The sequence below is a fragment of the Pristiophorus japonicus genome, chromosome 20 (assembly GCF_044704955.1).
Source record: "Pristiophorus japonicus isolate sPriJap1 chromosome 20, sPriJap1.hap1, whole genome shotgun sequence".
Classification (NCBI taxonomy): Eukaryota; Metazoa; Chordata; class Chondrichthyes; family Pristiophoridae; genus Pristiophorus; species Pristiophorus japonicus.
The window spans coordinates 35,206,582-35,230,829 of NC_091996.1; the positions used below are offsets into that span (position 1 = coordinate 35,206,582).

The following is a 24,248-nucleotide window of genomic DNA, read 5'->3' on the forward strand; positions in this document are numbered from 1 at the left end:
AATTGGCACGGGTGGCAGGTTATGCCCCCAATGAGGTAAAAAAAAATCGTAGCCTAAAAAAATCCTACCCAAGTGAATTATGCTAGCGCAGAAACTTTAGGGAAACTTGGAGATTTAATTTACTCCAAAGACGATGCAGATAATTGGGGAAAATTGAGCCTAATCTGTTCTTTGAGGGATAAATATTGACCAGGACACTGGAAATAACTCCCCTGATCTTCTTCGAAATACTGCCGGGGATCTTTTACATCCACTAGAGAAAGCAGATGGAGCCTCGGTTTAATGTCGAGCCTAGATTTTGAGCTCGTCTCTGGAGTGGGACTTGAACCCACAACCTTCTGCCTCAAAGGGGAGAGTGCAACTCATTGAGCCACAGCTGACACAAAATTGTAATTTTTTTTTAAAGTGACAATCTAACACGAACGACATTGAGGTTTGGAAAGTGATGTAGCTTGCATTACCCATATTGCAATTTTTCCATATGGCAATGATTAAAGTGATTGGAGAAAAGTTATCTGCTGCAGAATTAATTAATTCATTAAAATACAAGATGATTGGTTTAAGAAATTGATGATGCACAGGTTAAAATTAGCACACTACCACACCTAAAATTATTTTTCTTGAAATGAATGATGTAGAAACCCAAGAGAAAAAGTTTTAAAAATCAGTGTAGCCAAACCAATTTGGACGACCACCATTGGATTTTAAAAAACAATTCAAGGCGATGCATGCTGGACTGCTTTTGTGACACATGCACGACCTGTCCAAACTATGTGAAGGTCTTATCTACTGCCCTCCCCATCCCAAGTAAGGGAAGTTTATTGCCAAGATACATCTGTTAGCTGTTGAATATAGTGAATCGACTGCCAACAATGACTGTTTACAAAGAGACTTTGTACACAAGTTCAAGATGTTTCTAACATAGAAAATAGGTGCAGGAGCAGGCCAGTCAGCCCTTCGAGCCAGCACCACCATTCAATAAGATGGTGGTGCTGATCATGGCTGATCATTCAACCTCAGTACCCCTTTCCTGCTTTCTCTCCATACCCCTTGATCCCTTTAAATCGTAAGGGCCACATCTAACTTCCTTTTGAATATATCTAACGAACTGGCCTCAACAACTTTCTGCGGTAGAGAATTCCACAGGTTAACAATTCTCTGAGTGAAAAAGTTTCTCCTCAATTCACTGCATCACGAATGCAACATTGGGTGATTGAGTCCCTGTCAACAAAGTTGGGAAACCATCAGAAAATTAGGAAAAATGTGATAGCTAGTTTCGAATTGATTTTTTTGTAAAAGCACAAAATGTATTAGAAGGTTGGTTGAAAACCTCACTAACAAGCACACAAGATTTTCATAGCAGACCCGGAAGAAATCAGCAATGGTGCTTCTTGGTGAAATCCATATTCCTGTGCATCAAAATAAGAGACAAATCCCATCAGCTCTTCATGGAATTTGGCAAAACCATCTCTGAAATTTCATAAATGCCAGCAGGAAATGTTTGCATCACTGCTATTCCTCACAACTACAACAATGGTCACTCATCAAGCTTACTGAATGCTGCCCTTCGTAGGATAATGACAGCAAACTAGTGGGTGAGAAACCATTACAATTGAGCAACTGTGTGTGTAAAGAAAGTGCACTCTTATTTCCTGAATTTGGTGTAAACAATTGAGTCTGGTTCTCCACAGACATTTGATCATTATAATATAAATCACTGACATTGGGAAAAATCATTTGAAATGTTTAGTGCATGACCAGAAAAATTGAGTGATGAAATTAAGGACAAGTTACTTTAGTGATCCCATATTCTAACTACCTTATTCACATGAAAACAAATTATACCAGGTTCTTATGATGTCTACTGTAGCTCATTAATATGCAATGTTGAGAATTTGTTATCTTTCAGAAATTAAAAATAACCAACACAATGTTTCAATCCTTTTCTCTAATTCTCAGAAATGAAATTTTAAACCTTTGTAAGTTATTCTCTTAAGCAACCCCTCTCCTTTTGTCATGAGAATATTTCCTTTGACTCGGCAGCAGGAAATTGAATTTCAAAGCTCAGGGCAACTCAGTAATAAATAAGAGGATGGTTTCATTTTTATAGCTTAAAGCGTTCGAGAAAATGAACAAATCGTAAGGAAAAGTTCAATTTTAAGCTCAAGGTTACAACTTGTCATAATTTCATATTGTGCTGCTATCAGACAAGGATATTGAATTTTCAAAAAATAATATCTCAAGTCTAATTTTCTCAGTTGATTGCAGCAAGGCTTTGTAGTCTGCCAAAGTTATTTGGGAGAATTGGAATACAATAGGGAAATTATCTTCCTTCAATGTATTGCGTAAAGCCTTAAAGCTGTTGATGCTTTAGTGTGTCTATCAAGTCCTACTTTGTGATGATATGCTATTTGTAAATGAAGGTGAAAGTCTAGTCCATTGTCAAAAAAGAAAGATCTATTTGGTCACCTACTACTCCTTTATAAATAGGATTTGCTTATGTAGTGATACTAGGTACACTTGCCAAACCATTAATACTTTAGTAAGATTGCAAATAAAACACTGCAAGTCCAATCTCATTATGTCTTTAAACCAGCCTGCTGCATGTTATTTCAAACATCCAGAACAAATGCAGTATTAATATTTCAGATTATCAGGAAAGATACTTTCTCTCTTCAAGGTCTCAAAATAAATCACAGTGCACCAAATCAGCTCACCTATATCCTGGTTAAACAGAGGTAGCTTATAAGTGAACAGTACAGATTAACCTTGATTTAGCAACTGGATAACATGGAAAATTGGGTTGAGATAAACTGAATGAAGGGCATCAAATCATGGTTTTTGAAAGCATTGTATTTACCTACCTTTGAGAGAAATCAAGAAGTGTGTTGTCTCCACCAACAGAAGATGCATCGCCTGTAATATACGAACAGGCAAGAATGCAGAAAATGGAGGTTATTTCAGTACAAATTTAAATAGGCATATTTAGTTTACAAATATTTTTGTTGTCCAGTATGAATCCCATAAAATTTGAAAGACCAACAGCCATAAAAATATAGAAATCTATTGAATAAATGTTCAATATATGATAGTTAGACAAGCCAGATAGAACTAGGTTCAAAAAATTATAAACTGAACACTTACTCTGACTGATCTCAAATATTTGATTCTTTTCATCTGTTTAATATTTCTTGCATCAGGAAATTTCAGATCATTACATTATTTGATTTACAACAAAAAAAAGTCCTCTTATTGTAAAATGATTCCCATTCCAGTATTTGCAATTCCAGAATTGATCAGTCCCCATTGTACATTTCTCCGAAAGCATATTTGAATAATACAGGCCATTTCTCCTCCCTCCTACACACATTCTGGCTAAGGATGAGGTTAACCGTAAGTACAAATGTTAATTCAAACGGAATCTAATTCCATTCTCTGATGAGCTTAACACCCTTGCATTTAGCTACTGAACCACTCCACTGCAAGATCTTAATTAATTGAACACCTAAAAACATCTATGCCACCTTCTGCACAGAAATTGGATACCCAAAAACTATAAATTTGCACACAGAGGGCAGAGTTTCCGCTTTGTGCGCAATTGGCAAAATGCGCCAGTTTTGAAAAGGGTCCTCTTTCTCACCGCCCCCCCACCCCTCCAAACAGAGTTTGCATATTGCCAAACACAAAGTCTGCCATGAACGAGCAGTGCTTTAAAAAAGATTTAAAAAAATATATTTTGCTTTAAATAAAATTCCTTACTTATTTAAGACTGGTAACTTAGTAAAGTTTGATTAATACAGCTGAAAATGGGTTTATCACTAAGATTAAGCATTTTAACTCAGTGTCAATCCACTACCTGTGAGTAACACGATTTTAAATTACTGAAAATGACAAAAAAATACCAAAATTTATTTTTAGTTATATTGGGGTCAGTCCCTTCTTAAAATTAAAAAAAAAACATTTAAAACTTTTCAAAACGTAGCTATTAAGTGTCCTTGTATCCAAAAGATCCAGCTTAATTTTTGGAGTCTCCTCGAAGGCCCAATGGTGATTAATTCACCCTGGGGGTGTGGCCAGTTTTGAGGGCAGGACCTGCTTCTAGCACAATGGGCCCAAGTTTCGGCATCTGGTGAAAATGGCGCACCTCCGAGACTTACGTGACCTGCCTGGGCTCGAAGGTGCGCCGGAATATTCTGTAGCAATTCTCCGGTCCCCCTGGACCATGGCGTGGCGCAGCGTAGTCTCCCTGGGGAGCAGTCTGCCTGCAGGGGGGCGGGCTAGGGATCATGCCTTCTTCACAGTGCCGGCAACGTTGCGCAGGCGCGCTGGAGCATGTGCGCCTGCGCAATGGCTCGGGGGAGCGTGGCAACAGGAATGGAGGGGAGGGGAGCGTGGCAACAGGGATGGAGGAGCGTGGGTTGGGGGGCACTCAATGCTCGAAGGGCCGGAGGAGAGAGCAAGGGTGCCTCCTTCCAGCCTCTCCCCCCACCACACACACACACACACACACCCCACACACACACACACACACACACCCCCTCCCCATCCCACCACACACACCCCTCACTGTCAGAGAGAGAGAGAGAGAGAGAGAGAGAGAGAGAGAGAGAGAGAGAGAGAGAGAGAGAGAGAGAGAGAGAGAGACACTACAGTGAGAGACACTGACAGAGACACCTTCCCTTCTATTTTTTATTGATTGATTACTTATTACTTTGGTCTTGGTGCTTTAGGTGCAGGGTTCCTTCTATTTTTTATTAATTAATTGTTTATTACTTTTTGTGCTTCGTGCTTTAAATGCACTGCTTTGTTTAGTGCTTAGCGCTTTAAATGTACTTTGCTTCTTTAATGTTGTTGTGAAGGTGTTTATGGAAAATCCTCTAACTTCCCTTACCCCCCGCTGTTGTGATGTTGATGTGTCCTTTGTGTTTAATGCTTCCTACCCGCTGTCTCTGGCTGTGCCTGCACTAAACTTAACTCTAGGAAAGGTTTTTCAGAACTTACAAAAGTGGACACTTACTCCATCCTAAGTTAGTTTGTAGTAAGTTTTCACTGCCGAAACTTGCAAAACAGGCATGAGTGGCTGGACACACCCCTTTTGAAAAAAAAGTACCTTACCTAAAGCCAACCTAAACTAACTCACTAGAACTGGAGCAAACTAATATCCGAGAATTGCAATTTCTAACATACTCAAAACTAAACTAGTTGCTCCAAAAAACTAGGAGCAACTCCACCCGAAACTTGGGCCCAATGTTTTTAGAACTAGTGCAAAAGATTGCAGAAACTCTAGTTGCGCTGAACGCAATTTGCGCTTAAAATTCTCTGATCTATTGCACTGGTTATGCCGATAATTGGGGAAATTGTGATGAAAAAAATTCCAGGCTCTATTCTGTATATTGACTTTTGCCCTTAGTTTTAGGTTAAAAAAATGCAGACAGGTTTTAGAATGCCATTCTTGTAGGAAAGAGAGAGAGAGAAAACCAAGGATGAAAAGAACAAAGGCTTGTTTTAAACATATTGGTAATACATTAGGACGAAAAGGCAGAGTCAGCATTTTGGATATTATCTGGGTGATAGCGATTTTTATACTCCAGACAAAACACAAAGGAAAGTCAATGTACAAGTAGGTACCAAATCAAGTACCTCTTCAAATATAGCTATGGTGGACAAAGAGAAAGACCTCAAGTGCAAGAAAATGGCCGTTCAAAATGAATTGCATGCTCTAATTTTATCTTTTCATGGCTCCATTTTATACTTCCTCTTTTCCTAGAACCGATTTTTATATTTGGAAAAGTATAATAATGTGAACATACTTCACATAATCACACAGAAATTACAGCACAGAAATAGGCCATTCGGCCCAACTGGTCAATGCTCCACACAACTCCTCCCTCTCAGAGTCAGTGAGTGGAGTAAATAAGTAAGTCAATCAATCAACAAACTTCCAAAGTCTTTTGTCCTTGCTCTTAATGAGAATTTATTAATTTTAATAAAAGTGCCAAAGACAGATGGAACAGACATCTTCCATTTATATCGTGCTTTTAAACATTTCAAGTAGAAAATGTAAAACAATTCTGAGAGGGTTAGAGGAGGTGATAAAAGCTTAGGTATAAAGTTGGATTTAGGAGAAGATTTATTGGGCCCAAGTTTCAAGCCGCACCTAGAACGGCGCAGTCCCGACCTGGACGCCCGTTTTTCGCGCCACAAAGTGCGCCTAAAAAAAACCTCCAGATTCTCCAGCTCCCTGCAGGTCCTCTGGCCCTCGGCGCAGCGCAGCAGGAGCTGTAGGGGGCGGAGCCAGGTTCCTGCGCCGAAAACAGTGCCGGGACCTCTGCACATGCGCGCTACAGTGGCCGCGCAAGTGCAGTAGCTCCAGGCGCCCAAAACTGTGTGGGAGGGGCCAAAGCACGCAGCCCCTAGCCCTGGCCGAATGGCCTCACTGGGGCTGCGTGAATAAGGCTCCTCCCATGGCCAGCTCCTGCTTCCTCCCAACCCGACCCGACTCCCGCTTCCCGTCTCTGGACCGGACCGGACCCGACACCCGCTCCCCCCCCCCCCCCCCCACCCCTGGACCCGACACCCGCTCCCGACACCTGCTCCCCCCGCCCCCGACACCCGCTTCCCCCCCCACCGGACACCCACTCCTCTCCTCCCCCCCCCCCCCCGCCCCTCCGGACTGGATCCGACCTGACCTCCCTCCCCCCGAACCGAACCGACCTCCCTCCCAAGTCTCGGGCCCGGCCCGTTCAGCCTCCCTCCTCCTTCTCATCCCCCCCCCCACCCCCAATCTCCTTCTCCCCCCCCCCCTCCCAATCTCCTTTCTCCCCCTTATCCCCTTCTCCCGCCCCCCCTCCCTCTACCCTCGCTGTCAGAAACACAGACACTGACAGACAGAGAATGAGAGTCACAGACAGACAGAGAGATAGAGACACTGACAGAGACACACTGAGGGGGGCATCCCAGCACGCTGTTGGAGGGCTCCCGGTGCTGCAGTCGGTAAGTAGAAAATGTTTTATTTATTGATTTAAAAAAAAATTATTTCTTATTAATTTTTTTGGATTGATTTATTGGTTGATTTATTGATGTATTTATCATTTATTATTGATGATGGCTCTTTATTTGTAAAACTGAAGTGTTTAATGTTTGTAAACTTCCCTTTAAACCCCCCCCCCCATTCCCTACGCCTGATTTTCTAAAGTGTAGACAACGTTTTTTCGAGCGTACAAAAATCTTCACTTACTCCATTCTAAGTTAGTTTGGAGTAAGTTTTCACTGACGAAACTTTGAAAACAGGCGTAAGTGGCCGGACACGCCCCCTTTTGAAAAAAAAATTCTGTTCCAAAGTGAAACTGTTCTAACTGACTAGAACTGGAGCACACGAAATGACGAGAATTCCGATTTCTAAGATACTCCGTTCTACACCAGGTGCTCCTAAAAATCAGGAGCAAATCATGTGGAAACTTGGGGCCATTAAGAGGTGGAGATAAGCAGAGGAGTTTAGACAATGGATTCCAGAGATTAGGGTCAAGGGAGCAGAGGCTCAGTCACCACTGATGGGGCTTAGGAAAGGGAGTAAGGCCAGAATTGGAAGAAAAGGAAGATAGAATGCGGCAGTCGGGTGCACAGATAGGGTGCCGGTGAGGATGAAGCTTTAGCTGTTTTGTATAAATTTACATCAAAATTAGAAACAAAACAACAACAACAAAAAAATCACAAATCTGAAGTTTATTCCATAATCTATGTGCAACCCATTTATCTGTGACTTGGCTGTTTGGTTTAACTTGGAAACCAGAACAAATCAGGGTCGATGAGAGCAGTGTATTTAATATGGCCCTTACAGCTAAAGGGATCAAGGGGTATGGAAGGAAAGCAGGAATGGGGTACTGAGGTGAGTGATCAGCCATGATCTTATTGAATGGTGTTGCAGGCTCGAAGGGCCGAATGGCCTACTCCTGCATCTATTTTCTATGTTTCTATGTAGTATATATGGATTTTAGCAAGGCTTTTCATAAGGTCCCACATGGCACACTAGTAACAAAAGTAAAAGCCCATGGGATCCAAGGCAAAGTGACAAGTTGGATCCAAAAACTGGCTCAGAGGCAGGAAGCAAAGGGTAATGGTTGATGGATGTTTGTGACTGGAATGCTATTTCCAGTAGACTTCTGCAGGGCTCAGTTCTAGGTCCCTTGCTTTTTGTGGTATACATCAATGATTTAGACTTGAATGCATGATTAAGAAGTTAGCAAATGATACAAAAATTGGCCGTGTGGTTGATAATGAAGAAGAAAGCTGTAGACTGCAGGAAAATATCAATGTACTGGTCATGTGGGCAGAACAGTGGCAAATGAAATTCAATCTGGAGAAGTGTGAGATAATGCATTTGGGGAGATCTAACAAGGCAAGGGAATACACATTAAATGGTAGGACACTGAAGTGTAGAAGGACCTTGAAGTGCATATTCACAGATCCCTGAAGATAGCAGGATAGGTAGATAAGGCGATTAAGAAGGCATACAGGATATTTGTCCTTATTAGTCGAGGTGTAGAATACAAGAGCAGGGAGGTTATGCTTCAACTATATAAAACATTAGTTAGGCCACAGCTAGAGTACGGCGTGCAGTTCTGGTCACCACATTATAGAAGATGCGATTGCATCAGAGAGGGTACAGAGATTTATGAGGATGTTGTCTGGACTGGAGAATTTTAGCTATGAGGAAAGATTGGATAGGCTGGGGTTGTTTTCTTTGGAAAAGAGGAGGCTGAGGGGAGAACTAATTGAGGTGTATAAAATTATGAAGGGCCTAGATAGAGTGCATAGGAAGGACCAATTTCCCATAGCAGAGGGGTCAACAACCAGGGGGCATAGCTTTAAAGTAATTGGTAGGAGGTTTAGAGGGGAGTTGAGGAGAAATGTTTTCACCCAGAGGGTGGTGGGGGTCTGGAACTCACTGCCTGAAAGGGTGGTAAAGGCAGAAACCCTCATAGCAGTTAAATAGTACTTGGATATGTACGTGAATTGCCGTAACCTACAGGGCTACGGACAGAGAGCTGAAGAGTGGGATTAAGCTGGATAGCTCGTTGTCGGCCGGCATGGGCACGATGGGCTGAATGGCTTACTTCTGTGCTGTAAATTTCTATGATTCCATGGTACGAGGTACCAGCAGAAACAAAACTACCATCACAAAATTGGTGGAAATATAAAGAGCTCAATAATAAATTAATGAATATCTATGGATAGATTAACTTTAAGACCGGTGAGTGAGTCTAGATTTTCCAATCGATGGCATCCCATTTAACATTGGATGTCAAGATGCTAACCAGAAAACTTAGGTTACTATCTACATGAAGCACTGAATCGCTGAATATCTAGTGAACTGAAATTGGAAATGTAGGCATATCTGGTTTACAAGAGAACGAGTAACATTGCCATGATCAGAAATCTGCTCCACAGAGCTATCTAGTGGTTAGAGCCCGCAACTACATCATAAAAGTTGACGGAAAAAAAATTGAACGGGAAAGGTCAATAGAAAAGCAGGACCATAAATCTGGACAGTAGGAAGTCAAGGTGATGGGCAGGAAAAGAGCACCCTATGCAAGATTTTAATATATAGGGGGATGAAATTCAGCAGCACAAGAAAGCTGGCGCACCTATGATTTTTTTCTTTGCATTTACTGCACAGATGCGTGATGCTGCTGGCCATTTTCAGGACTTTGACATTTTTTCAAAGTCCCAGAGGAAACGTGTCATAATGGGGGTGGGCCATAGACTCAAAGCCAGGCTGAGTGGCTGAATATAGGTTGGACCGGGACTCCGCCACCGTCAATCAGCGGTGGAGTAGTGGTGATGTCACAGCGCTTGTGCGTCCCACGCTCTCTCCCCTCTGTTAAAGGGCAGAGATTCTGTCATTTTTTATCTTCGGCCACTGGGCCATTAGGGAGGGTTTCGGCCGGGCACCCAAGAGGGGGTGTGAGGCCGCCTCTTGGCAGCACGGCCGAACCCGGGGCAGTATTTTGCCAGCCGATCGGGAAGTCAGCCGGCAAAAATTATTACATGGCAGCTGCGGCAGTCGGCCCTCCCCTTGAAGAGCCGCACACAGTCTTCAGAGGGTGCACCGACAGAAAAACCTGTCGGGGACACCGCATGGCGGGGGATCGATTAATGCAGCTGAATATTGATTGGAAGATTTTTTTAAAGGTGAGGGAAAGCGGCCGTGTGCATTCTGATGACGCACTTTCGGCAGTCATCGGACTCGGGCGGTATTGGGCCCAGGCCAAAAAATTCCCGACCCGAATTTGGGTCGGGTCAGCCAGCTGACCCCAAAGCAACGGCTGCTGGATTCCCACGCATGGCCGCTGCTAACTGACAATAATGGGTCTTAGACCCCGAGTTTCACCCCCAGGGAGATGGATATACAGCCAAATAATTTTCCTTTCAAACTATGTGAAGTCTCTCAGCAATCTTTTCTGTCAGCTTACCACCAGCAAACTTGTCGTCTAGTTTTTCCACCAGTTGTAAACTCTGGTTTAGCTGGTCACGAAAGGCTTCCCCGACATAATAATCAACATCACTGGCCTGCAGCAGCTCCTCAAAGGCTTTGGTAAGTTCCACCAGGCTCTGGTGGTGCAAAGTGCAGATGTTATGGCTCGCTTTAATTTTCTGTCGGAGGTGTGAGAGCTCCCTTGCTTGTGACTGTACCAGTGAATCATACCTAAGTAAAGCAGAACAAAATGTGAGACATTTTAGTTCTCTATATCCTAATTGCAAATTCATTCGTATTAAGTTCCAAACAAAATAAAAACTAAAAGTACACAGAGCTGCCATACATACTATAATTTAAAATCATGCAAATTTTATAACTGAAACAGATTTTCAACATAAGCAGTTCTCATGAGGAATATTTCCCTGGATGTTGGGATATTGATAATATTACAGGTATGTGTTCAAAATGCTGACAGAGTTGCACCCCCAAATAAAAAAAGGAGGAAAATACTGCAGATGCTGGAAATCAGAAATATAAACTGAAAACACTGGAGATACTCAGCAGATGGACAGATACTGCCTGTGCTGCTGAATGCCTCTTGCACTGCTGTATTTGCTGCACCTACAGTGTTCTGATTTAAAAGGTGTCTGCTCAGTACCTTCATATCTGAGAACATTCTAAATGTAGAGTCTAAAGGGATAATTTTAACTCCCAAGATCTGGTGGGTTTGGGTAGGGTGGGAAGTTAAAATCCGACCCCAAGCCGCCTCGAACCCGCCCACTTCTGGTTTTAACGGCAGGACGAGCGCCCAATCCGCTCTCAAGAGGCGGGCCAGTCGTTGAAACCTTTTAAAGGAGGTTGCATGCCACTATTTTAACAAGGTTTCTAAATTTAAACTCATGTCAGCCAGGTTTCCCAGGCTTCAGGAAACCTGGCAGGTAAAAGAAGGAGCTGAATCCATCAGGTAACCTTTACAACACTGTTTGAGAGTCAGGAGGAACAAGAACGCTTCCTCCGGGCCTCAAACTCTTAATATCTCCCCAACCTGAAGGACACAAGTGAATGTGTTGTTTTTTTTTTAAAAACATAACAATCCAGCAGCTTTCATAGTCATTTGAACCGATTGAATGTCCATAAATTAGCACATTTAAATGAACTGAATTCACAATTTGCCATAGGTAAGATTTAAATTTATAGCTGCTTTTCCTGAACCATAACCACTATATACTACTAAACCTAAAGTTATCTGTATGGACCACTTAAAAAAAAAACTGAATACAACCACTGCTGTTTGTAATGTATTAAAGTGATTTACTTTTGAGTTGGTGATGCTGCTGTCAATTTAGTTTGAAGATGATGCAGCCGATCTTGAAGCTCCTCATTCCTTGCCTTCTCTTTCTGTAACAGGTCTTCAAGTTGTTCCATTTGTTCCTTTAACTTTTGTACCTGTTGTCCATCTTGGGAATAGCTAGATACCAACCAGTCCCCTTTTTCATTCTGGCTTCCAAAATCCACGCTCTGTGATCTTGACTCACAATTAGAAAGATTTCCAATTTTTTGGTTGGTTTGAACAGATAGGTCTGAAGACTGTATAGAATGTCTTCTCTGACTATAGTTACTATCATCATCCTTTCGAATAGCATCCAAAGAGTGGCCTTCATACGAACCCCTTGTTGTAGCTTGGTGACTATGGTCGGAGATAGTCAACTGATCGCTGGATAGAGAATTCTTGCGTATGCGAGTATGGAGATGGTGAATAACTTTCTGGTACTTCTCAATTTGACCCTTTAGTTCACCAATTTGAAGTTTGAGCTCACTCGCATCATCTGTCTGTCCATAGTCATCAAATAAATCAAGGTTCTTCAAGCTAATTTTGGGTGAAATCAAACTCGGTGAACTCGGGTATGAAGTCGATGAGTTTGTGTCGAGATTTTCCATGGAAAAGAAACGCCGATTTAATTTAAGCAGGGAGGGAATGACTGAATCACTGTAGTGATGGCCTGGTAAATGACTGACTGTGTCTGGAGGGAAAAAGTTCCAACGTTAAAGACTTCATTACTTAATAATTCCATCTGTTTAGTCTTTTTCCTGGATTTTGAAAGATATGAATTAAGAGAAGTGCTACCCTTCTTTCCTCCATGCAAAAGCTACCACAAATCCCAATAAATTGACATAAGGGAGACAAGACTACAAAAAGCACATAGTTGAAATCAACAGAATAAAACATGCAGGAATTGGAGCGAGAGACAGACAGATTTGCTGTGCCAATTAAATTTTTCAAATTACAAAATGTCACATGATTCTGTGTTGCTGTATCTAGGAGGTGAGGCTGACAATTTATTAATTTCATTCAGCCAGAACCAACAACGGAGTCGGCTCAAGCACTTACAACCTAGTTGCAAGTCCGAAGGCTCAACTACTTGAATGATCAGCCATTACGATGTCATAATTTCTCAACTTTGGGACTTTACAAGCTACTAAACTGAAAATAATTAATAAGCACAACATTTTAATAATGAAATGAGAAGACAAAGTTAATAGCATGCGTTCTAATAGAAAATAAAGCCGTCCTTTCCCTCATGCTTCCTGAGCATTAGTCAGGGTTTCTATGCTCATGCCATCTACCTGGGCTACTGCTCTCATCCCTGTCCGCATCATTTTCACTTTTTCCACAGGTTTCATAACCAAGGTCCTGAAAGTCCACTTGGACCTCTTTATCATCTTGAAAAATAAGAACAAAAGCAAGTTCGTAACAGAGAAAGCTGAAGCGAAACAGCGAGAGGATCTTGCAAGAGCCAGCTGCGGGCTCAAAATTCCAGAAGCAAGCCTTAAAAACAAAAAGAAACTTGAAGGAACAAATAGAAATACAGCAGTCTTTCATTACAATGCATTTCAAGTACCCATCTCCAGGGCATACAATGGAGTCCCGCCATCCAAACAACTGCACTGCTCGGTCATTCTGCTGTAGGAAAGAGGGAGCAATGTTGCATTGTATGCCACAGCAAACAATCGCCTGTTTGATTCATCGGTTAACCGCAAGTTGGCTGATTGTGCTGACATTTCTTGTGGCAGCTTAGAATGAGCTAAATGCATTAAATTTCAGGACTGCAATGACTAACAGCCATTGGCAGTGTTGCCCATGATGGAAGTTGTCTGGAGATCAGATTCCAGGGGACACCAATCCAAGTGAAGTGCAGCCCGTAAAGGCGGTTTTATTCATTCGAAGTTCAGCATCTCTGCCTGCAGATATGGCTTTATGGGTAGAAGCATGTAAATGCAGTTCACCCTAATGTAATCTGACCTGCCTTGCAACCCTTACTCATCCTCAGAACATCACAAAAAATAGAAGGATTTCACAATTATAACTGCAGCAACTGGTAGCCAAAATGTGTCACAAATGATTCGACACAAATCTAAAAAGATAAATTATACTTTCAGATATTCTTCACAGCAGGTCCCATTTAAATTCATACTTTGTGTTAGCCCAGAGCATGACTACATTTTATACCACTAAATTGAATTCTGGTGAGAATCGTGCAAAATTTGTGCGCGATATTCAGTAGTTGTTACAATACATTAATATTGAAATGAAGTTCTTGCCATCTTTTGGCAAGAGATTCTAAAAATGTTCTTAAGCCCCGACCAGAACTTTGCAGTCCAATAAAATGGATCTCCAGTTGATTTTCCAAATCCTTCCCCTATTCCACTCCCGCACCAGCAATGGTGACTGGAAAATGTCCTCTATCAAGTCATATAAATGCATCAAATCTAAGGACTACAAAAAGTTGTCAAATTTCATCTCCCATTTGAAGCATATTCTCACATCACAAATTAAAAGGCTCACCATATAAATCAAGCTGTTGCTAGAGATTTCAGTAACGACGCTGATGCCTGTAGGGGCCTGGTTGTATCTGTACTCTGTTGCTGTTTGTAGCACTGACATGTCAAGAGTCAGAGCCTGAAAGCTGTGTAGGCCTCTTAGAAGCCATTATTTCACTTTTCTTTCATCATCCAATAATTCTGGCACTGTGCCTCACAGCTGCTGTCTGAGAATTAGTCGGCTTATAACTAAAAAGCCTTGCCCTCGAAATCAAGGGAGATCGAAATCCCATTTAAAAATATAGCTAGATCGGTAACCACTGTTTGAAGAAAATAGCACTTGGTTAAAGTAATTGTTGACACAATGAGCAGATCTATAGTACATCTGGGAGTGAGAGAGATTGACTCTGCAAACTTCTCATCATTTTGAAACACTGAATAATGCTACTGAACAACTGTTCTTTACAAATAATGTCGAGCTACTTACCATGGATAGGAGTACAATGAAGCTTTAATTTCTCGGCCTGGCTGACAAGTGTTGCCTCAGCTGCATACAACTTACTCTGCAACTGTTTGTTCAGCAGTTTGTAATCTTTCAATACTGCCCTCAACTGATCAACTTGTTGAATGTCAGAAGGGATATCTTGGCTAGCGATGGAAGTGTTCACATTGTTGACTGACCTTGGCCGTTTCAATGGGACAGGGAGGCGAGACCTCGTATTGATCTGAATAAAATACATGCATTAGGGCTTTTATTTATAGCAAAGGGAAACCAGTTTCAAAAAGATTTTAGAACCTACAGTATTTTTTATATTTGGTTACATGTAGTCGATTGCAAGAATACCCTTCAATATAGAGATCCGTATCTTGTTACTGCTTCACTCAGTCTGAGTTAGTACAGATTCATTAGAATAGTAATAGCAGCTACACTGATGAACGCTTAAGCTTATTAATGTCCCAAGGCACATACAGCCGAGTCCCTGGATTCCAAGCTCCCTGGAGATGAGCACCCCATACTGTGAAATGAACATTCGTCCTCAAATGAGAAACTGCAGGAATTTGCAGTGCCAACCAACCATTCATTAACATTTGCCTTAAAACTGTAAAAGTGACTGGCTGCCTCTTAGTTACACTCTCAATTGATTGCAAACCCCAACACCACATTAAGGGTGTCAGAAGCAGGCCAGAATATGATCCATTATAGTAAGAGTGTTGTCTGAAGAGCATCAGATGGCTGATTCGATGAATTGTGCCACAGGCCTTTGGGTGAACATAACCAGTCACGGTAAAAACCCAAATGAAATCCTTCAATTTTAATATTTGATAAAAAGGAACAGAAATACATCAAGAACATTCAAATATTTGAAAAGACTGACAAAATACGAAGTGATTTTTTTTTTTGGGGAGGGGGGGGGGGTTTGACAATGGAACCAGTACTGGTGACTGTAGAAAAAGGAGTGAGGTACGCTCCCAGAAAAAGTCTGAGCACGCTTTCACATGGTACCCTTCTCAAAATAAACAGCCTCTAAAAATTAATAGAAAGACAGAAGAACTCACTGTATTAGCCACAGGGATTGCAGAAATAACAGACCGATCAGACATCTGCTCTGTGTTCTTTGCCTTGTGGTTTCGAAACTCCAAAGATTTTGATCGTGGCAGCTTTGACCCGTGGAGTTCTTTCTGCTCTTTTGTCTTCATTACTCTCGGTCTTCCATCCATGCTCGCTATCATTTGATTGGCAGTTTCCAGTTCAGCTTTCAGTTGTTCAATTTCTTTGGCCATGCTTACAATCAGGTCAGGGTTAAAATTATTTTCACCCTCTCCAGAGGAGTTAAGTTCTACTTGCTGCTTAAGGAGGTCATTTATCTTTTTGCGATTCTTCGGTTTAATTTTCAACCTCAAAACTGTCTTTCTTAGGCTACCTTCGCTCTCATCATCGATTTCTTCCTCAGTGTCTTCATGCTCACTTACTGACAGGTCTTCTCCACGTCGATCTCGCAGTTCCGTTATTTCTGTTCTCAACTTCACAATTTCATTCCTAGAAAAGACGGCTTGGAAAATTAATCTAATAGATCAGCTGTCTCATATATAGATGATCTATTCATATATAAAACATAGAAAAATAGGTGCAGGAGTAGGCCATTCGGCCCTTCGAGCCTGCACCACCATTCAATAAGATCATGGCTGATCATTCACCTCAGTACCCCTTTCCTGCTTTCTCTCCATACTCCTTGATCCCTTTAGCGTTAGAGCCATATCTAACTCCCTCTTGAATACATCCAATGAACTGGCATCAACAACTCTCTGCAGCAGGGAATTCCACAGGTTAACAACTCTCTGAATCAAGAAGTTTCTCCTCATCTCGGTCCCAAATGGCTTAGCCCTTATCCTTCGACTATGTCCTATGGTTCTGGACTTCCCCAACATCAGGAACATTCTTCCTGCATCTAACCTGTCCAATCCCATCAGTATTTTATATGTTTCTATGAGATCCCCTCTCATCCTTCTAAACTCCAGTGAATACAGGCCCAGTCGATCCAGTCTCTCCTCATATGTCAGTCCGGCCATCCGGGGAATCAGTCTGGTGAACCTTCGCTGCACTCCCTCAATAGCAAGAACGTCCTTCCTCAGATTAGGAGACCAAAACTGAACACAATATTCCAGGTGGATCCTCACTAAGGCCCTGTACAACTGCAGTAAGACCTCCCTTTCCTGTACTCAAATCCCCTCGTTATGAAGGCCAACATACCAGTTGCCTTCTTCACCGCCTGCTGTACCTGCATGCCAACCTTCAATGATATACCATGACACCCAGGTCTTGTTGCACCTCCCCTTTTCCTAATCTGCCGCCATTCAGATAATATTCAGCCTTCATGTTTTTGCCACCAAAGTGGATAACCTCACATTTATCCACATTATACTGCATGTGCCATGCATTTGCCCACTCACCTAACCTGTCCAAGTCACCCTGCAGCCTCTTAGCATCCTCCTCACAGCTCACACCACCACCCACCTTAGTGTCATCTGCAAACTTGGAGATACTGCTCTCAATTTCTTCATCTAAATTATTGATGTATATTGTAAATAGCTGGGGTCCCAGCACGGAGCCCTGCGGCACCCCACTAGTCAGTGCCTGCTGTTCTGAAAAGGAGCTGTTTATCCCGACTCTCTGCTTCCTGTCTGCCAACCAGTTCTCTATCCACATCAATACATTACCCCCAATACCATGTGCTTTAATGTTGAACACCAATCCCTTGTGTGGGACCTTGTCAAAAGCCTTTTGAAAGTCCAAATACACCACATCCACTGGTTCTCCCTTATCCACTCTACTAGTTACATTCTCAAAAAATTGAAGAAGATTTGTCAAGCATGATTTCCGTTTCATAAATCCATGCTGACTTGGACCGATCCTGTCACTGCTTTCCAAATGCGCTGCTATTTCATCTTTAAAAATTGATTCCAACATTTTCCCCACTACCGATGTCAGGCTAACCGGTCTATAATTCCCCGTTTTCTCTCTCCCTCCTTTTTTTTTTTTAAAAAAGTGTTGTAATATTAGCTACCCTCCAGTCTATAGGAATTGATCCAGAGTTGATAGACTGTTGGAAAATGACCACCAATGCATCCACTATTTCTAGGGCCACTTCTTTAAGTACTCTGGGATGCAGACTATCAGGCCCTGGGGATCTATTGGCCTTCAAATCCCATCAATTTCCTTAACACAATTTCCTGACTAATAAAGGATTTCCTTCGGTTCCTCCTTCTCGCTAGACACTCTGTCCCTTAGTATTTCCAGAATGTTATTTGTGTCTTCCTTCAATTGGTCTGCCAGTTCTTTCTTCCCCATTATAAATTCACCTGATTCTGACGGCAAGGGACCTACATTTGTCTTCACTAATCTTTTTCTCTTCACATATCTATAGAAACTTTTGCAGTCAGTTTTTATGTTCCCTGCAAGCTTCCTCTGAGTCTATTTTCTCCCTCCTAATTAAACCCTTTTGTCCTCCTCTGCTGAATTCTAAATTTCTTCCAGTCCTCAGGTTTGCTGCTTTTTCTGGCCAATTTATATGCCTCTTCCTTAGATTTAACACTATCCCTAATTTCCCTTGTTAGCCACGGTTGATCCACCTTCACAGTTTTATTTTTACTCCAGACAGAGATGTACAATTGTTGAAGTTCATCCATGTGATCTTTAAATGTTTGCCATTGCCTATCCACCATTATGTAAAAAAAGTCTAAATTAACTGTTTTAAATTATTTCAGATTACAAACCTGTATTTCAAACTTTGGATCAACTGACATCAATTGTTCCTTAAGATTTAAAAAAAAGTGTACAAATAGCATTGCAGTGAATGGAATAATGAATGTGAGTAACTTTGGAGATAAAATCTGTACGCTTTTTTTTGCTTCATGTTTTAACTATATAAAGATATCAAACATCTTTGTCCTTTTCATATTATAATACTTTTGTGGGCTACTGAAGTTTTAAAATTCAATTTGCAGTGACAGATGAAATAAGACATCAAATCAAGTCAAAGCAAACAAATCAAAGTCGATAGAAATGGAGGAGGAAAATAAGTCAACCAGCCAGAATTTAATGAAATTTCAAATGAATTTCTAGCTTTGAAATCCATGAAATGAAAGAATCTTCAGTGCCCAGATCACCAACATTTCACAAATACTAGTTCATATGGAGATATCCATGGCACCCACCTGAGCTCACAAACCGATGATGCACCATTTTCCTCCATTAACGACCTGATCATGCTAATTTCTTCTTCCATTTGGTGCTGCCTCGCCTCCTCCTCATGCAACTGACATTCGGTTATCTCCAGCTGCGCCTCTACTTCTTGCAGCTGTCTAGGTTTATCTTCCAGTTCACAATTAATCTTGTTCATGTCCTTAAATATCAACTTGGCAGACTCCAAGCTATTTCTATCAGTAGCAGCAGAGTCACAAGGCGCCACTGAAGCATGCAATGCACTATTTTTCTCAGTAGCTGTTCTTGGGCCACGGGTAGTGGGTATCTGCACTGGCACAGTCTCTGATGCTTGTTTAACTTCGGGGGCCACCTGTATACATTTGTCATCTTTGGACAAGGCCTGTGTCTTACCAAATCAAATAAACACAGAAAATGAGAGCAACTCGAACTAAAGAACTACTAACAGCATTAGACTTTCATGAATGTCAAATCTCGGGCTTAACTGATATTTACACTCAACTGTGCCAAGAGAATAATTTTGCAAGTGTTTGCTTGGTTACCAAGTGGAGGGGAAGAAAAAAAAGGAGTTCCATGAAAAGGTGCTTGGGGTAGAAAAAGATTCCAGCATTGTTCAAATACACACCATTTTTGGCTTTATAAACAAATGGCATCAACTGCACACCAGATTACAGTATCCTCCAGAGAACATGGTATAGGTTGGGGAAAACATAGCATGAAGGGACAGTTCATTTACATACATGCTGCAGATAATTCACTTATGAAAGATTATTTCCTCAGGAATGTAATCTTAAATGAACCTTAGTTTCAGATTTAACAATGAAAGAACCCAAGTAAAATTAACAATGATAAGCATCTAGATAGGTAGGATAGATGAAAAAGCTTAGGCAGTAAACATTTTTTTAAAATCCAAATATTAAGTTCAGATACATTTTCAAAATCTGTTTGCATCTACATATAGGAGAGCAGCCATAGGCCAAAGATAAAGCAAAATAGGTAAAGTCAGAAATCCTTATTTAAAAAAAAAAGTCCTACCAAATGATGGTCCTCAAGCTGGTTAAGTCTTTGTAGCTGCTCCTGAAGGACTCTGTTCATTTTCGTTGATTCTTCTAGCCTTTGATTAAGTAGCTATATGAGACATGGAGCGGGATGAGACAAAAGAATGAAGTTTGAAGAAAAAAAAACTGGACGTATGAAAACTATAGCATATATAACTGAAGTTTAAATGAAAGCATGTCTTGAATGCAAAATGGATTACAGGAGACCTGGAACAAAAAGTAACGAACAGATTTTTCAAATAGTCAGACCGCACATTCTGGAAAAAAAACATCGGAGTAGTTTTAAATTGATTAAAGAATAAAAACTTGTTGCACTGTATTTACTGTGAGGTAATGGGAATTTAAGCACAGAAAACAGAGTTGATATATTATGAAATAAGATCATTGAACAGCCAAATTTCTATGCTACGAGATTTATATGTTCTTAAAAATCACCTCGTCACTTATCCGAACCATAAATTACACTCCAGTACACATTTTTATATCCAAATAGGCTGCATTCTGAACCAATGTTTTGTGTTAATTCATGAGCTGTGCACAATACTGGAAATAAAATACTTGTAGTGGCAGAACATGATGTTGCATTAAGACACGTCACCACTATTTCTCCAGAGCAACTTCTTCACCTTTATCTGAGCAGCCATCGGTGGCACATCTTGCTTTTCTTGACTGTCAGAGCCCAGAATGGAATGCTTGGACATAGTAATTCTATCTTGCAGCTCCTGATTGTTGGCTTGCAATGCTTTTACAAACTTCTGAAGTTCAATAACCTAGACATTTGTAAAAGGCAAAACAGGAAACGGTCTTTTAGTATTAAACTATATAATGCAACATAAAATAGTCTCTTCTAATTAAAACACACATGGTCTGGGGAGCGGATGGGGATGAAATATGATTTTAAAAAAAAGCTTCACCTTTTGTCGGAGCTCTGGCAGGGAAAGTTTTACTATTTCCTGCTCCAAATCATCAAACTGTTGGAGGCAGATGCTGAGATACGAGGTCTGGTCTCCATAGCTTATAAAAGTGTCACCTAGAAAACATTAGTCAGTGAAGCCAGCTTGCAGTGCATTATATTATATTTCAGTTCAAGAATCTTAACAGGTTGCCTTCAATAAAACAAATTAAAAATGACGGAGTTACATGGCGGGCAAGTAAGCATCCGAAGGAGAAAGAGGTTAACCCGTTTCCCCCCCACCCCACCAGAAAATGAGCTGAGAAATCTACCATTAATTTCTAGCATTTGCAGTTTATCCATATTTGTTTACCTGTTTAAAGGCTATAGGGCTACTTCAGCACCAAAAAACATTGTTGTTGATTCCGGACAAGTTCTATATTAAGCAGCATAATTTTCTCTGCACTTTACCACTAGAAATTTACAGAACACTTTTCCTACAGGATAGAGGCAAGTATTCAAAGTACCCTTCCAATAAATTGTATTTACTCATATCCTGCATACACCGTATGAAAAACATGCAATATTACATGTAAATGAGAAAATAAACTTTGCAACTGACATATTGATTGCAACAATGTTAAGCTATAATTGAACTTGTATACTAAAAAAGGAAACAAGCACAACATACTAGCAAGTTTACCACTGAATAACCAGTTTAAAAATAGATATTATCTTAAGACTATAAGTGACCAGTTGATGATGCACATGATATATAGAGAAGTAGTAACAGTATACCGGAATCATTGGCTACACCCACTCCGTCAGCTCTAGCCTGCATCTGTCCAAGTCGGGACTGCAGAGACACGTTCCAGCGCTGTGTGTCTTCTAACTGATGCCGTAGAGCCTCAATGTCTCCAAAGTCAACCGGGTCCATTTTGGATGTAGTATCTGGGGACAATAAGGCTGTGACAATCAATAAACAGAATATATGCAACATGACTACTTCTAGCTGTGATTTATAAAAAGAAACAAAGCAGAATTTATTTTCAAATGGTACAGTGCTCTCGTCAGACCACAACCAGAGAGAGTACTGTGTTTCAGTTCAGGACATTAAGACACAGGGAATACATTAAAGTGCAAGGGACAATCCAGAAGAGCTATTATGCTGATCCCAAATGGAAGAGGTTTGAGTTACGAGGAAAGACTGGAGAAACTTGGGCTTCCTGGCCTTGAAAGGAGAGATGGTCTGTTTGAGATATACAAGACAATAAACAGTATGGAAAAGCAGAAACAAAATATTAATCCAAACTAAATTGAGAGATTAGGACAAAGGGATATGGATTCAAACTAATAAGCATCATATTTAGGACAAGTAATAGGAAGTTCGTCTTCACACACAGAGTGATAAATACATGGAATGGGCTTTGGAAAGAGTAGTCGAGGCAAAAACTTTGAAATGATTTCAGAAATAATGAGATCTTGCATTTAGAGAGAGAGAAGGAGAGACAGTAGGGCCTTTCTCCATGGATGAACCAAGATGGACCATGTAGCCTTTCTCACTCAAATATCTTACAGTATTTTTCAGCTATTTTTTCATCAAATGAATCAAGAAGAAAAATACTTAACAAAAGTGGAAAGTGCAATTTAAAAAAAAACATTGGCAACTGTCTAAATATAGCACAATAGTTTCTGGCCAACATAGGAACAGGAGTAAGCCACTCAACCCCTCGAGCCTGTTCCACCATTCAATTAGATCATGGCTGATCTCTACCTCAACTTTGCTTACCTGCCTTTGCTCCATATCCTTGGATACCATAGCTCAACAAATCGATCTCCGACTTGAAAATGTCAATTGACCCAGCATCCAGAGCCTTTTTGGGGGAGTTTTCTAAACTCCCACTATGCTTTGTATTGAAAAAGGTCTTCCTGATTTCACTCCTAAATGAGCTAGCTCGAATTTTAAAATTATGCCCTCTTGTTCTGGTTTTCCCGAACCAGAGGAAATAGTTTCTCTGTATCTACTCTATTGAATATAATTTTAAACGCCTCAATTACAGTACTCCGCAACCTTCAAGGGACTACAAAGATTGTGCAACCTGCCCTCATTATTTAGCCCTTTAAACCCTGGTATTATTCTGCTGAATTAGTGCTGCACCGCCTCCAAGATCAATATATCTGTGTTGAGGTTCGGTGCCTAAACTGAATAGTGGTCCAGAAGGGGGTCTGACCAAGGCCCTTCGTCACTTGGTTTTCTAACCCCTTTGGGATAAAGGCCAACATCGTAATTGCCATTTTGATTCATTTTTGTACCTGTGCACTAGCTTTTAGTACTGTGTGTACCTGGACACCCAAATCCCTTTGCTCCTCATCTCACAATTAAAATATTCCGATTTGTATTTTTAGGATCCAATGTCGATGACCCCCCCACTTCCTCACATCGAACTCCATCGGCTATAGTTTTGGCCATTCACTTAGTCTGCCTATGTCCCTTTGTAACTTCCTACGCCCATCTACACACTGACTGTGCCTCCAAACCTAAATTACCTATCTTTTTTAAATCCACTGTTTCATCACCTTATAGAAAGTAACCCTTCAAAAACATTATTTTTCTAAATAAATCAAAATCTGTTAGCTAAAAATATGAATGCATGCATACTCAGTTCCTGATTCTGAACAGCACTTTTGTTACTGAAAGCAGAAGTAGCACCCGCCATAGGGAGAACTTGGAACAATTTCAGTGATACAGCAGTATCTTTATCAAGCACACCACTTTGCATTCTGAAAAAGCGCTTTTCAGAAACCAAACTTGATCACATAATTTCACCTAAATCAATTTCATGCCAATCACCCATATCCCTGTGATTTAACCTGACTCACTAATCAATGGTTTGTGTCCCTTGACTTCTCGCCAACTGATGATTCACCAATGAGTCTCAGAATCTGTGGCACCAAAATAAGAGCAAGCAACATGACGCAAGCATTGAGGAAGTGAGCTTAGGGATACACCAGAAACTTACAAGATTTAAGGAAAAATGGCTTAAGTAATAAAAGCATCAGCTTTGGTAGAGGGCAAAACATTGACACGAGAATCATTGAGGGGTTAGACCACAATGCTGGCTCTAACCAATATATTCATCATGGATTTCTGAAGATTGTCAGCCAGCTGTAAAAAAAAAAATTGCAGTTTCCAGAAGTGCACTGCACATTCCAAGTTTTTTTAAAAACATTTACAATGGCTAGATTTCCTGCAGTTTTTAGGTTTGCCAAATTCTAGTGTAT

At 40.9% G+C, this 24,248-nt stretch overlaps 1 protein-coding gene across 8 annotated transcripts in view; it reads right to left on the minus strand.

Annotated features, from left to right (window-relative positions):
- Positions 1-24,248, minus strand: part of cdk5rap2 (CDK5 regulatory subunit associated protein 2) — a 138,694-nt gene that overhangs the window by 42,797 nt on the left and 71,649 nt on the right. For 7 of the 8 annotated variants that reach the window (XM_070862739.1, XM_070862736.1, XM_070862734.1 and 4 more), the window contains exons 26-36: positions 21,765-21,917; positions 20,989-21,104; positions 20,701-20,844; positions 20,052-20,144; positions 19,010-19,404; positions 15,854-16,334; positions 14,784-15,021; positions 13,103-13,198; positions 11,793-12,498; positions 10,473-10,705; positions 2,865-2,916 (exon numbers count right to left, since the gene is read on the minus strand). In XM_070862739.1, the coding sequence (XP_070718840.1) occupies positions 2,865-2,916; positions 10,473-10,705; positions 11,793-12,498; positions 13,103-13,198; positions 14,784-15,021; positions 15,854-16,334; positions 19,010-19,404; positions 20,052-20,144; positions 20,701-20,844; positions 20,989-21,104; positions 21,765-21,917 (2,707 nt within the window). The remainder of the gene's footprint in view (positions 1-2,864; positions 2,917-10,472; positions 10,706-11,792; positions 12,499-13,102; positions 13,199-14,783; positions 15,022-15,853; positions 16,335-19,009; positions 19,405-20,051; positions 20,145-20,700; positions 20,845-20,988; positions 21,105-21,764; positions 21,918-24,248) is intronic. The other variant, XM_070862737.1, reaches the window with a different exon arrangement.